Source organism: Mycteria americana, chromosome 6 (assembly GCF_035582795.1).
Source record: "Mycteria americana isolate JAX WOST 10 ecotype Jacksonville Zoo and Gardens chromosome 6, USCA_MyAme_1.0, whole genome shotgun sequence".
Taxonomy (NCBI): Eukaryota; Metazoa; Chordata; class Aves; order Ciconiiformes; family Ciconiidae; genus Mycteria; species Mycteria americana.
This window is the reverse complement of record NC_134370.1, coordinates 27,362,083-27,374,680: the sequence shown is the minus strand read 5'-3', so window position 1 is coordinate 27,374,680 and position 12,598 is coordinate 27,362,083. Positions and strand designations below refer to the sequence as shown.

General features: G+C 43.8%; 1 protein-coding gene and 1 long non-coding RNA gene across 10 annotated transcripts in view; one reads left to right on the top strand and one right to left on the bottom strand.

Annotated features, from left to right (window-relative positions):
* Positions 1-1,966, bottom strand: part of LOC142411349 (uncharacterized) — a 43,809-nt gene extending 41,843 nt beyond the window's left edge. Inside the window, exon 1 of the long non-coding RNA XR_012776168.1 lies at positions 1,851-1,966. This is a non-coding gene — a long non-coding RNA (uncharacterized LOC142411349). The remainder of the gene's footprint in view (positions 1-1,850) is intronic.
* Positions 1,051-12,598, top strand: part of KCNMA1 (potassium calcium-activated channel subfamily M alpha 1) — a 532,021-nt gene continuing 520,473 nt past the window's right edge. For 5 of the 9 annotated variants that reach the window (XM_075505159.1, XM_075505158.1, XM_075505166.1 and 2 more), the window contains exon 1: positions 1,999-2,679. In XM_075505159.1, the coding sequence (XP_075361274.1) occupies positions 2,359-2,679 (321 nt within the window). In that variant the 5' untranslated portion in view covers positions 1,999-2,358. The other 4 variants (XM_075505163.1, XM_075505162.1, XM_075505157.1 and 1 more) reach the window with 4 other exon arrangements.

Below are 12,598 nucleotides of genomic sequence, written 5' to 3'. Positions count from 1 at the left end.
AGGAACAGACTGGAGTGAGACATCATGATAAACTCACGAAGTTAGACAAATAGTGGTGTTATTGCACAAAAAAGTGGAGGTGAGAGGGTTAGAGAGCCCCATAAAAAGCGTTGAGAAGTCATAAAACCTCATTACCGTCACTTGAGTCGAAAACAAAAATAAACAAACCCATGGCAGATGCAGAAACAGGAACTACTACTAGCAAAGGTTAAGAGATTACTATTTCATAATGGTGGCTCTGTGCTTGTGCAGTGACTAGATCTGATGGGGACATGTCACGCGCACATAGGCTGTTGTATTTTACCCTTGGAAAGATGTCAAGAGGATCTGCATAATATTGTGTGCAGACAACCAGGTGAGCACACCATGTGCCAAAGAGAGATTTTAATTTATATATAAATAAATATATAAATTCCTCTGCTTTTCAATGGGAATCTGAAAAAAAAAAAAAAAAAAGGCAGGAGACAACTATCCAGATTTCCCTGCTGGATTTTTTCCCCCTCTAGTGTGTTAAATTATACTGCCACTTATATTTGTAAGGGTTAATTTCAGGAACGTTCTTGGGACGTGCAGCGATTTACAGTGCGTTTGCAGCATTTCCCCGCGTCAATTAAAGACAAACCAAGAACGCCTTCGGCGGAAAGACCCACGCCACGGCTCCCCGATATTTCTGTCGCGCTCCCTCCCCGCGTTTCCAAACCAGCACCCCCCCGCCCGCATCCCCGGGCACCTGCTGCTGCAACTCAACCGCCTCCTGCGAGCCCCGGGCGCGCCCCCTCCCTCCCCTCTGCCCCTCTCCCTCCCTCCTTCCCTCCCTGCCCTCTGCCCCTCTCCCTCCCTCTCTCCCTCCCTCCCCTCTGCCCCTCTCCCTCCCCTCTGCCCCCCATCCGCCAGCCCCAGCCCGGCCGCCCCCGAAGGCGCCTTGGCAGCCGGGCTGCGCAGGGGCCGCGCTCGCCATGTCGCGCTCCGCGGCCGGGGAGGGATGGGGAAGATGGGCACCGGGGGGAACCGGCGGGGCTGCGGGGGCCGGGGCCGTGACAGCGCCGTGCGTTAGCCGCTGCGTCATGACATCCGCCAAACCAGCCCCGCGCACGGCCGCGCGCGGGGGGGCCGCTGCCGCCTGCCCCCGCCCCACCGCGGCTGCGGAGAGCGCTGCGCGGCGGCGGCGGCGATGGACCCGCCCGGCCCGGCAGGACTTGTTGGACCGGCAGCTCCCCGGCGCGGCCGGGCACCGCCTCGCCGCCACCTGTGAAGCGCCTCGGCGCCCCCCCGCCGTCCTCCGGACCGGTCGCCCGGTGCCTCGGCGGCCCCGCGAGCGGAACCGAGCGGCCGCGGGGCGGGGAGCGCGGCGGCGCCGCACGGCGCTGCCCATGGGGGGCCGGGAGCCCGCCTGAGCCGGCGCCCCCACCCCCGGCGGCGGCGGCGGCGGCGGCAGCGCGGCGTCCCGGGCCGGCCCGGCACCCCCTCCCCGCGGGGCCCTTCATGCGCCCCGGGCAGGGCCGCGGCTGCGGGCGCGGGGCCGTCGCGTCCCCCGGCGGCAGATAGGGAGGGGCGGGGAGCCGGCGGCAGCGGCGCCTCTGCGCGTGTGGGAGCAACAGCCTGAGCGACAGCCTGGGCCCTGGAGGGAGCTCCTGAAGGATGGGCGAGGAGGCGGCGGCAGCAGCGGCAGCGCACGCACAGACGGGCCAGCGGAGGATGAATTAGGAGCCACAGGAGGCTGCTGCCGGCACCGAGGGGGGAAGAGGAGAGGAAGGGGCTGGACTTGGAAGAGGAGGAGGAGGAGGGTGCGCGGGGGGGACTGAGTATCGCTAATAACAAGTTAAAGACTAATAACAATAATAACAGACCACCTCCGGGAAGATCCGCGGCGGAGGCTGAGAGACCCCCGCTGAGGCCAGCGGGGTTGCAGCGCTGGGTATCTTGGAGAGACGCTCCGAGGCATCAGTTTGTGGTGGTGGTGGATGATTTTTTTTGGGGTGGGCGGGGTGGGGGCTGTGTATGCGGGAGAAGGAAGGGGTGGGAATCTGAGGAGGAGACTACCTTCTTATTATTATTTTTAATTTTTTTTATGTTATTTTCGCCGTACAAGGAGGACGCTCGGAATTCACCGGCCTGTCGGCTCCCGAGAGGGATCCGGGGATTGTGCGGTCGCTTTTCTTCTTCTTTCGTTTGTTTCGTTTCTTTTGCTTGTTTGTTTTGATTCGGGGTTTTTTTAATTTCGATTTTTATTGTTTTTCTTTCTCCGCTGAGCAGCAGCGGCGGCGGCGGCAGCAATATGGCTGGTGATGGGTTTTTTGGGGGGCGCTGGCGGCGGGAGGAGCTCTCGGAAGCCCCTGCGCGCCCGGCTCGCTGTTAGCTATGGCAAATGGCAGCGGCGGCGGCGGCGGCTCCTACCCGGGCGGCAGCGGCGGCGGCGGCGGCATTAGAATGAGTAACAATATCAACGCCAACAATCTCAACACAGACTCGTCCTCCTCCCCCGTCAATGTGCCCAAGATGGATGCGCTCATCATCCCGGTGACCGCGGAGGTGCCCTGCGATATCCGCGGACAGCGCATGTGGTGGGCTTTCCTCGCCTCATCCATGGTCACTTTCTTTGGGGGACTGTTTATCATCCTGCTGTGGAGGACCCTCAAGTACCTGTGGACTGTCTGCTGCCACTGCGGGGTCAAAAACAAGGTAACTCCCCCTCCCCTTCCCCTCCTGGTGCCGCTGATGGTTTGGTGCGGTGGTGGTGGTGGTGGTGGTGAGGAGTAGTAGGAGCGGACACCTGGGCGAGGTGGCACCGGGGGAGATGCCTAGGGCTGGTGTTGGGGGGCAGCGTGCTGTCTGCTGTTGTGGTAGGGTCACCATGGGCTGTCGGGAGCCTCAGCGTGGGGAGCGTGGCTGGAGGGGCGAGGTGTTGGGTGCAGCCCTGGATGTGCCCCCTCTCTCCGTCTCACCCCACGCTTTCATCTGGTGGCAGGAAAGTTACACCTGGTGTCGGCTCGCCCTCTCGGTGAGGCACCCGCTGGCATGGTGGGACGCTGTGGTTCGGAAGTTGATACGCACCCCCGGGACTGCATATGGTGGCAGGGTGGGAGTGTTTATTTGCTGATCTAAACTCTCAGTTCTCTTATGGAATGAGAAACTTTGGCAAAATTAAAAAGGTAAACTTCTCACTCAAGTAAATCTTTTAAAAGCTAGTTCCGCTCCCCGAGAATCTTTGACACTTCTGTTGGATAAATTAAGTGTAGGTATCCAGAAGTATTTAGTGCCTTCGTAAGCAACACACTAGATGGATATTCTTTTAACCTAAGTGCGAAATCTTTGAGGCAACCTCCCTGCCCCTTTGATTTTTGTGTATTACCAGCTGGAAGAAAGCGTAGTACGTGAAGTAAGGTCGGCTCCTGGTTTGAAGGGTCTCTTTCAAACCAAAGCTAAGAGCTTGCTCAGGTCTAGACTTTCATTTTTGTTTAAGACAGATGGGATAGAAAGTGTTAAGACTCTGTATTTGTGAAAGTGGATTTTGACAGACCCCAAAATAGACCAGCAGCTGGAGTTTCTCCCCTTCCCTTTTCACATTTTTTGGATTACAAATGGAATAATATCTGCTTCAGTTATTCCTGGCACACAGACACCCACAAAAACACACACACCTTTTAATATATGGTTGCTAGGTTGCTGGCTTGCTTTGACGTACAGTGAGCTGTCTTCCCCTTTCTCCTGTCCCCTCCCCCCTAAACACACTTGATACAGCGCATAATCCAGCTGTATGAAGGATCCAGCACTTAGGGGAAACCAGAAACAAAGTTAGAGTCTGAGAAGTTACGGTACTTGTTTGTGTATGTAGGTTTAGCAAGGTAGGCATCCAGTTTGGATTGCCTAAACGAACATCCACATTCCAGTTGGAAGTCGAACAGTTACAGTGAACTTGGCCTATCTATGGAAGAAGTGATTGCTAGAGATAAGGAAGAAATAAAAGCTTTTAACTCAACCTTAAGCTTCATGAAACCTACCAGGCAGTATTACTTCTCTATAGGCATTTTTTATTTCATTCAACGCCAAACCTGAACTTTCTCAGAGAGGTGTTAGCCAGGTGTGATGACAAAGCTCAAATAAATTTGTGATAATAAGCGTCTTGTAAAATACCGTTTCCTACAACAGTAAAAGGTGATTTTCAAGAATGGGTGGGTAGTTGAGACTTACCTTCAGTTTCTTCTGTGTGTATTTAGCATTTTCCTCTACACATGATGAAACAAATCTGCAAGGGCTATCAGGGATCTTGACGAAAAAGAAAATCCTGCAGGTTATCACCTCATGCTTCTTTCCTTGAGAGAATGAAAAGTTAGAGACTTGTACACAGACTTCCTACGCATAGTGTCTTGGTGGGTATTGTTGGTCTGATAGTTCGTTGTCGGGACATAGTTAAAGCAGATCATTCGTTTCTTAACCAATACAGAAAGGCACATCCAAATTGTCTTTAAAACCTCTTAGGCTAAATGTATCAGCCCGCTAAATAACAGGTATCATCGAGAGGTTCCAGCACTTCCAGTCGGAATGATTTGACATACTCTGGCTACGTGAGGTTGTAAGATTTGAGTTTATTTCATGTTTGAGATCTGAAGTAGCTGTGTCCATGAATATCATTCCCTGGGGCAGGAGGATGAAGGACTCTGCAGGTAGGGGGAGATATACGTCTCTTTTTAGATTTTATTTGTTCCACTTGTAAGGGTTTTCAAGCCTCTGGCGAAGAAGAACTTTCAGGGGCTGATCCTGCATTCCTTACATGCTAAAACGGGCAACTGGAGGGAATTCTGTGTGTGTAAGGAGTAACTAGTTATTGCAAAACACTTTTCTAGTATTTAGGGTATAAAGGCTAACTGAAGTAACAACTGGAAATGTCTTAAACTTTGCTGTTACCAAGCACATGCTTTGTGCTGCATGGTGACTTGGGAAAGGCTGCCGAGGCTGCTGGTGAAAACTGTGAATGCATACATACGCTATGTCGACTATATTGGACCTGCTAGCAAAAGCAGTTTTACAAGAAGTAGCTCCTCCTACTGCGGGACTGAAGAAGTTTTCTGCATGCTAGGACCTTTCCTTGCCTGTCCTGCCTCTTCTGCTGCTCTGCAGGTTGTAGCAGAGTTGGGTTATCCAACATCATCTCACCATCTACATAAAGAGTGGTCCCAGCGAGTAAGCTAAATGAAATCTTTCTCATGTCTACTTTTTGTGGCTTCTTACTGAACCATTCACATATATATGTGAATAATTCACAGTTACTGTGCTAACACCTGTGTCCATACATGTTATTGTAAGGAACTGCAAAAAGTTTCTTTTTTTTCTCCTGCTATGTTCTAAGCACAACATTGTATTCCTCAGATTTGTCAGTGATTGTCAACTTGATTTTGGGATATAACACTTTTTAATGGCTGCATAGAAGGATTTAGAATGTGGTTTGTTTTCTTTTTTTTTCCTCTCCTTAACTCATTCAATTTAAGGTTGGAATTTAAAACCGTGATATAAACAGTTTAACACTTTGTGGTATGAAATTTCACTACAGTGTTTTTTTTTTTTTCTTGGAGATAAGAAAGTTCAGGTACTGTAAGTCAAGAATATGAAAACTTCTGGTAACAGAATGATAAACATTGCCCCTTGAAATTCCATATCCAATTTATGTCATCGTATATGAATAGAACATTAATATTAATCATGTACTAAAAATGATTGCTGAAGTTTTAGGATTTTTATGCTCCGTGCTTGCTTTGTGAGATGACATTTTAAAAAATCTGTCAAAAAGAAAAATGTAAGTCTTGACCTGTGTTGTCAGTGTTTCATGTAATGTGAGAGTCATTACAATTGAAGCCCTTGTATTCCTTTATTTAATCGGTATATAATTTTAGATGTAATTCTTCCAAAATTAGCTACAGTCATATTGCAGAGACTTAACAAATGCTGGTTTTCTCCTCAGTGTTTATGTCTACATTTTTAGGAATGCCTAGATATTGTTAAAGAACTTGTCTTCTCTTTTTTCTTTGTCCCTTGACCAACTCATTCCTGTTTGTGTATGAAAAGTAGAATGTGAGATTGAAATTCAGCGGGCTGGACTCCGACACCATTGGTTGCTCTTGTTTCTGGAAATAACAGAAAAATAAAATAAATATTCATGATGAAGTACACAGTTACACATAGTGGCTAAATGCGTATTATACAATCTGTTGTTCTTTTGATTATATGGATCTGCTACTGCATTTTCTATGCTCCTGAGGGGCATTTTCTCCTGACATTATCTGATACTATGCTTTGGCTTTGAACAAACTCTTAAAACAAGAAGAGGGTGCAGTGGAATGAGAAAGCACAAGTTTGGGGCACAGCCGGCACCTGAAGCTGGCCAGTGCAGAATGAAATACCCTTTCGAAGAGTGTGATACCGGACCCTGTATCACTGCTCCTTGTTTCCCCAAAGAGTGGTATCCCTTACATACCTTATGCCTTCAAGGCTCTAGCAGGTAGAATGTGTCTTTATCGCTATGCTCCTGTTGGACTGATTTCAGTGTTTTGAAGAGCTTTCCCCTCACCCCAACCTAGGACTCATATACATGTAAAATGAAATTACATTATGATTATAGGTGGCAGTTGCTGTCCTGGAATCACAAGCCATAATAATCTTCCTTCATATTGGTCTACATATTTTGGAAGTTAAAATATACAGTGCTAGATTCAGTCAGTAGAAACCCGTCAACGTTCCCATTTGTTTTGAATAGAAAAATTGAAATTTAAGTGGAATTACAATATTTGCAGAAGTCTTCTTTGTGAAGTTAAGAATTTTCAGCCAGACATCTAAGGCCTGAGAAAATTTGTAAGTGGAAGAATTTCAGTTTTCCCTAAAAGAAGCATTTCCACCAAACTGGCTCTCGTACAGATAGGTTTGTCGCTTTCCTAGCAGTATCTGCATAAACCTCCTCTCCAAATAAAATGAAAGAAACAAACTCAAAACAAGGCACTCTATATAGAGAAAAGTATGAGAGTATATTAGAAGGCATGCGTGGACATGTAAGGCAGGAGATCCCTTCATTTAACTCTGTATGTGGGAAACCTCACCTTGACTCTCTCGAAGATGTACCGAGCAGAAGCGTATGAACAACTGGAAGGCTCAAGGGATTAGCAGCGGACTGTAATGCATTTCGCTCGTTAGTCACATGCGCAGCCTGGCTCAAGGCACTGAATCGTTCCTGTCTCATGGCTATCAGGTGGTCTGCACGTAATTGCTCTGTGAGCGTCCCACCAGACAGGTTGCCAATTGAGAGATGGACATGGTGGAGAGGTCAAGGACTGAAACAAAAGGTACTCACAGCTCTCTGCAGATGGTGTTTCTACAAGTGGAAAAGGCACTGATAGGGAGAGGTGTGTGCTGCTGTTTCCCGTGCTGTGAAAAAGACGACACTTTCGGCTCTCTGGAGCTCATAATGGATTTCAGATTTTATAAATGCATGCTAAAAATGGTTATGCATGCAGAAAAGAAAATGTATGGACAAGGATTTAAGCTGTAAACCAAACAACCTCGACCGAAATGTTATTTTGATGCAGTATCATCCTTATTTTCAAGGTTTTGCAACACATACATTTAAGGAGAAAATCTGTGCTCAGAAGGAATTTGCAACTCTCACATGTTTTCAAATCTGTAAATGCTGGTTGGAAACCATTAGATTTCACAATTTTTTCCATTTTAGCTCAACAGAAGAACTGCCTGTAATAGGGAACGAAACGCTTTTAAATAACAATGTTCTATATGCGCGGTTTTGATGTGGTGGGATTTCTGAATGCAAAATGAGGGCAGTTTACAGCCCCAGAGATAGAAGCACTGAAAATTTAGAGAGCGCTAGTCCTAAGTATAATTTCTGCAGGACAGGATCTAATGATTATAATTAAAAAAGCAATGATGTTCCATGTCTGTCCTGTACTATTGCAAGAAAGTGGGTTGTGAATCTTAGTCATTGAGTGTCCTTCCTCGGAGAAATCTTAAAAAGAAGCAGTAATCTCTAGTCAGCAGGTAAAATGACCAGCAATGGTCAGTGTTCCTTCAGAGCTTGGCTCTGCTATTCTATGGAATCTAACTTAGATTGACAAAAGTTTATGTGAATTTTAGGGTTGGCTGGCAATAATTCCTCGGTAAGATCAGGCTGTAGTGCAGCAGCAGTGAGGCATTCTGCAGTGTGACATTGTAGGACAGCAGTTCCAGAGAACCTGGTGAGACGTAAACATAAAATAACTCTGGATGAAATTAGGGGGTGGGGTATCCTTTTGGTTCTATTAAACATACCTAGTCACATTGCATAAAATTACGTGTTTTACATGTATGAAAATTATTGAATTATCAGAAGTCTAAGAAGGACACAGTGAATACAGCTTGTGGAGGTTTTCTAAGGGAAAGATTGCTGAAACATTACGTGTGGGTGTTAATGGTTAAAAAATATTTTTCTCCCCCACATATCATTTCAGTGACAAAAGGAAAGGGACTGCACTTTAAAAAGCTATCATAAAATGCTGTGTTTCTGTAATGAGTTCATATGCTGCTACGTGGTTGAAGGCTTAGAATCATAGAATATCTCAGGTTGGAAGGGACCCATAAGGATCATTGAGTCCAACTCCCTGTTCCTCACAGGACTACAATGCCTGACTCTTCCACCCAGCCTGCGAAGTGAGTGCAAAATGCTTTTAGATCACCAGGCTCGGCTGGCATTTATACTAACTTTACACGGGGTTAAATACACAAATTCCAGATTAGACCTCATGGTTTGTAAGTGCAAGCACTCTTTTTATGGCACATAGGTCATCTTGGGTGACAAAGGAAGGTGGACATGCGGTGGAAGTTTGTTAGCACTTTTACCAGTAATATAGCTGGATGAATAAATGAGAAAGCAAGATACCTATCTTCCATGGCTGTCAGAGATGTACTGGTCAGGAAAGGCCCATTTTGAGTCCTGATGGTATTTATAGCCTCAGAATACATCGGGCGTGCATCTTTGAGAGGAACACTTTATTCCCATATATAGTATGCATGGCTCTGTTTAAATGAATGTGCTGCCACTGAAATGTGTTGAGTTCAGTTTGCTTTGAGATGATATATTGCATGTATTTGTCTGAGAGTTACAGAAACGGACAGTGTTATCCAAAGCCTGTTGAAGTAGAGGGAGGCCATCCTAATAACTTCAGTGGTTTTGGACTCAGGCCTGGATGTTCACAGTGTTCTAGAGGAATCAGATTTTTTTTTCAAATGATTCTTATGTTAACATTTTAAGCTTTTAAAAGCTTTTTTCTTTTATTGTAGCGAGGTGTATTTACTTGGCTTGTGGCCATTATGTCTGGGATTTCAACAGTAGAAACATAATATTTAAAAATCACACAAGGTATGTTTCCATCCTGGTTAAGCCTTATACCTTCTGCCAGGCCCCTCTTGGAAATCAAAATTTGGGTGCTTGAACTACCAATGATATCCTATCATGGCATCTCACCCGCAAGCTGATGTGCAATGGCAAATACTGGCTCTTTTTTTAGAGCTGCAGCAAGTCCACATTTAGTGGAATTGGCAAAGGTCCCTCACCCCATGGGTCACCTGCAGGACGGAGACACGTTTGCAGCTACAGCCCTGCGTCCTGGAAATCCCTTTGCATGTCCTTAGCTTCACTGCTTAACTTCAATATCAGAACTGATAACATATAGTGGAGAAAAAAAAGACAAATCTCATCACCAAGCCAGAAGAGTGTTGAGAAGTCCTGTAACATCATTAACAATTGTGGTGTAACACAACAACTGGGCCAGAATTTGAGTGGCTTGTCACTGTAACTGTTAGGTACAGGTCTACTGTGTTGCATTTTTATTGCTTTTTATATACCGAGGAATAAATTTATAATACAGTTTTGTTCCCCTTTGTCCAAGCAAATGCTGACTAAATATTTGACATTTTCTTTCTTGTTATATTTTATTCATTTTTCATGATATCTTTTACATTTTTATGTAATGGTTTATCTCTTATTTGTTAAACTAAAAAGGTGATTCACTCTTAATTTGCTGTTATTAGTGAGATTAACTCTAGCACTACTGATGTTGGATTTTCTATTTTAAGTATAGGGGAAACATTATTACAGATATGTCTTTTTAAAAAAACTGTTTGCAAATGGTGACCTTAATATTACAATAATAAAGTGAAATATATTAGCGTCATTCTTTGTTTAAGCATCTTGTAATGTTTTTCTAGTATGAACTCTGTTAAACTCATTTTAGTTGTGATTATGCATGGGTATTCTGCTGGACAGAAATTACTGGGAACAGGTTACTAGCTTCTTTGACCTATAATGGTCATAGTTGGTGTAGAGCACTTCAGATGCTTTCAGGTATCATGGTGCATCCTTTGGCTACAAGTGATGTGACATCGCTTTCTTGAAAGCGAGTTTGCTGATCAACAGGCAGATGTGTGGTGTTTTAACATTTTCTAGGTTATTGTACTATAAATACTGTTTCATAAGGAAGCTGATAAACTCGGGTTTTAAGGAGTGAAGGAAAAAACCCTCTTTTTTCCTTTTCCTTTGAATCACAAGAACAGCCTAGTTAGGAGAAAATATTGCAGGGTCTGTCTGTATGTGGTGCAAACATTTTTCCCCATGAGGACACTTACGATAAATTGATTTTGTGATGTGGGAAGTTTTTACCAGCTTTTTGTGTTAGTTTTCTTCTATTCCCAATACATTTATATCCAAAGGCTTCTGATTCCTTCAGCATCAGAAACAGTGGACTGCTGGTTTTATGTTCACATTGTTTTCATGTCACTTACGGCTCTCAGCAATAATGCACACTTGTTTCCTTGTGTCCTCTATTGTAATGTTATTTTTCTGCTGTCTGCAGGATAAGGTTATAGTCACCATTTGTTATGTTGTGCTTTTTTTAGAGAGACGTGGATTATGTGCTTAAGGAATGATGTCTTCGATTGAGAGAGGGTCTGGTTTTTGGTTTAAGGCCATACAAATTTTTACCTGACTAAATGCTGTTTTTCCTCCTCTGACTCTGCCTTATATGTGTAAGTTATGGTGTTGTCTTTTCATGAGTCAGAAGAGCAGAATTCGTATTATAGATCTGTTGTAACTAAAAGAAAACAACACTAAAAACGTCACAGTTTTGATATTTGCAAACATAATTTTAGTTGCTTTGTTGGAATGTGTCCCTAGGATATAATAAAGTTTTAATTTACTAAAAGTGGAAAATGCTGTCCAAAGTGTGGAGCTTTGACTCTGCCTGTACGATTTAAGTGATAAAATTTTAATGTTGACTTAAGTGATATGTACTACAGGAAAACCTTGGTATCTTTATTCAGCTATCTCTGCCAGCTGAATAAGAAGATGTGATTCCAGGAGCAGAAGAAAAAAACATTTGATTTTTCTGATTTCCAATCGATGGCATTATATTTGTTATTAAGTTATGCATATTTTTTAAAGAAAACTCACACAGCAGTTGTTTAGGTTAATAGTGGAACTTAAGTCAACACTTGCACAAACCAGCTGTTTAGACACCAAAATTTATATTTAAGATCTGAATAAGGAGTTTGATTTCAGAGTCAGTGATAATTTCAGATGGTTTCAGAAAGAGGTATTATTGTTCTTGAAAACTTATTCCTTATTCAGATGTTTGTCAATAAACATAACAGCTAAAGTGCAGGTATCTATTATTTTTTTTTAATGTTGACCTTACACATCATGTTATGGACTTGAGTAGGGGTTACCTAATCCCCTGGCTTCTCTTCTCTGTACATATAAACACAGGAGAAGGTACTTCAGTGTTTGTAAAGTTACACGCTGTTTTAAAGCTCTTTAAAAGCAGCAGTGTCTCTTGCATTGACATCTAATACTCTAATTTTAATTTTCTTTCACCTAAAAGGCTGATACACATCCGCTAATCAAAAATATTTATTTCAAGCTGATTGCTCTTAGAAATAACTTTAATTAATAATAAGTTAAAAAAATAAATTTTTCATGCTCCCATATTGAAATTGTGGGGGTAATCAGAACATGTTGTCATTTCTATGGCTACAGTTACTTTAATAAAGCTTAAATAATAATATAAACTTTTGCCTTTGTTGACTGTTCACGTGATTATTTGGTTTTGGGTTTGCATTCTTTAAAGTGAGAAATGCTAATGGCTTAAAGCGAATAGATCTTAATTTTACTCTTGTGCCAGCTGTGTACACAAGTGAAATGTATCCTTACCATTGATTACAGAAATTTTATTTAGAGACCTTTCTTTCCTATTAAAGACTGGTCGAATGAGAGAATGTATATTCATAATTTGTAGAGGTGGAAACTAGTTCAACCTCTAGGGTGAAATGTTTACTTATTTTTTTAAACAACGAAGTAAACCCAGGATTTCATGGGCTTGTCTGTTTGCTTTCTATACACAGAGAAGTAGAATATTCAGTTTTGAAATAGTGAACATTTCTGCCTGCAACAGCTCAAGGGCATTACAGAAAAGACTCCAGACTTGCATCGGGTGCAGTAAGAGAGTAAACCGGCCGAGTTACTAATTGTTAAAATCCTTCATTAATGATCAGCCGGGGTATTGCTGAGTCTTGT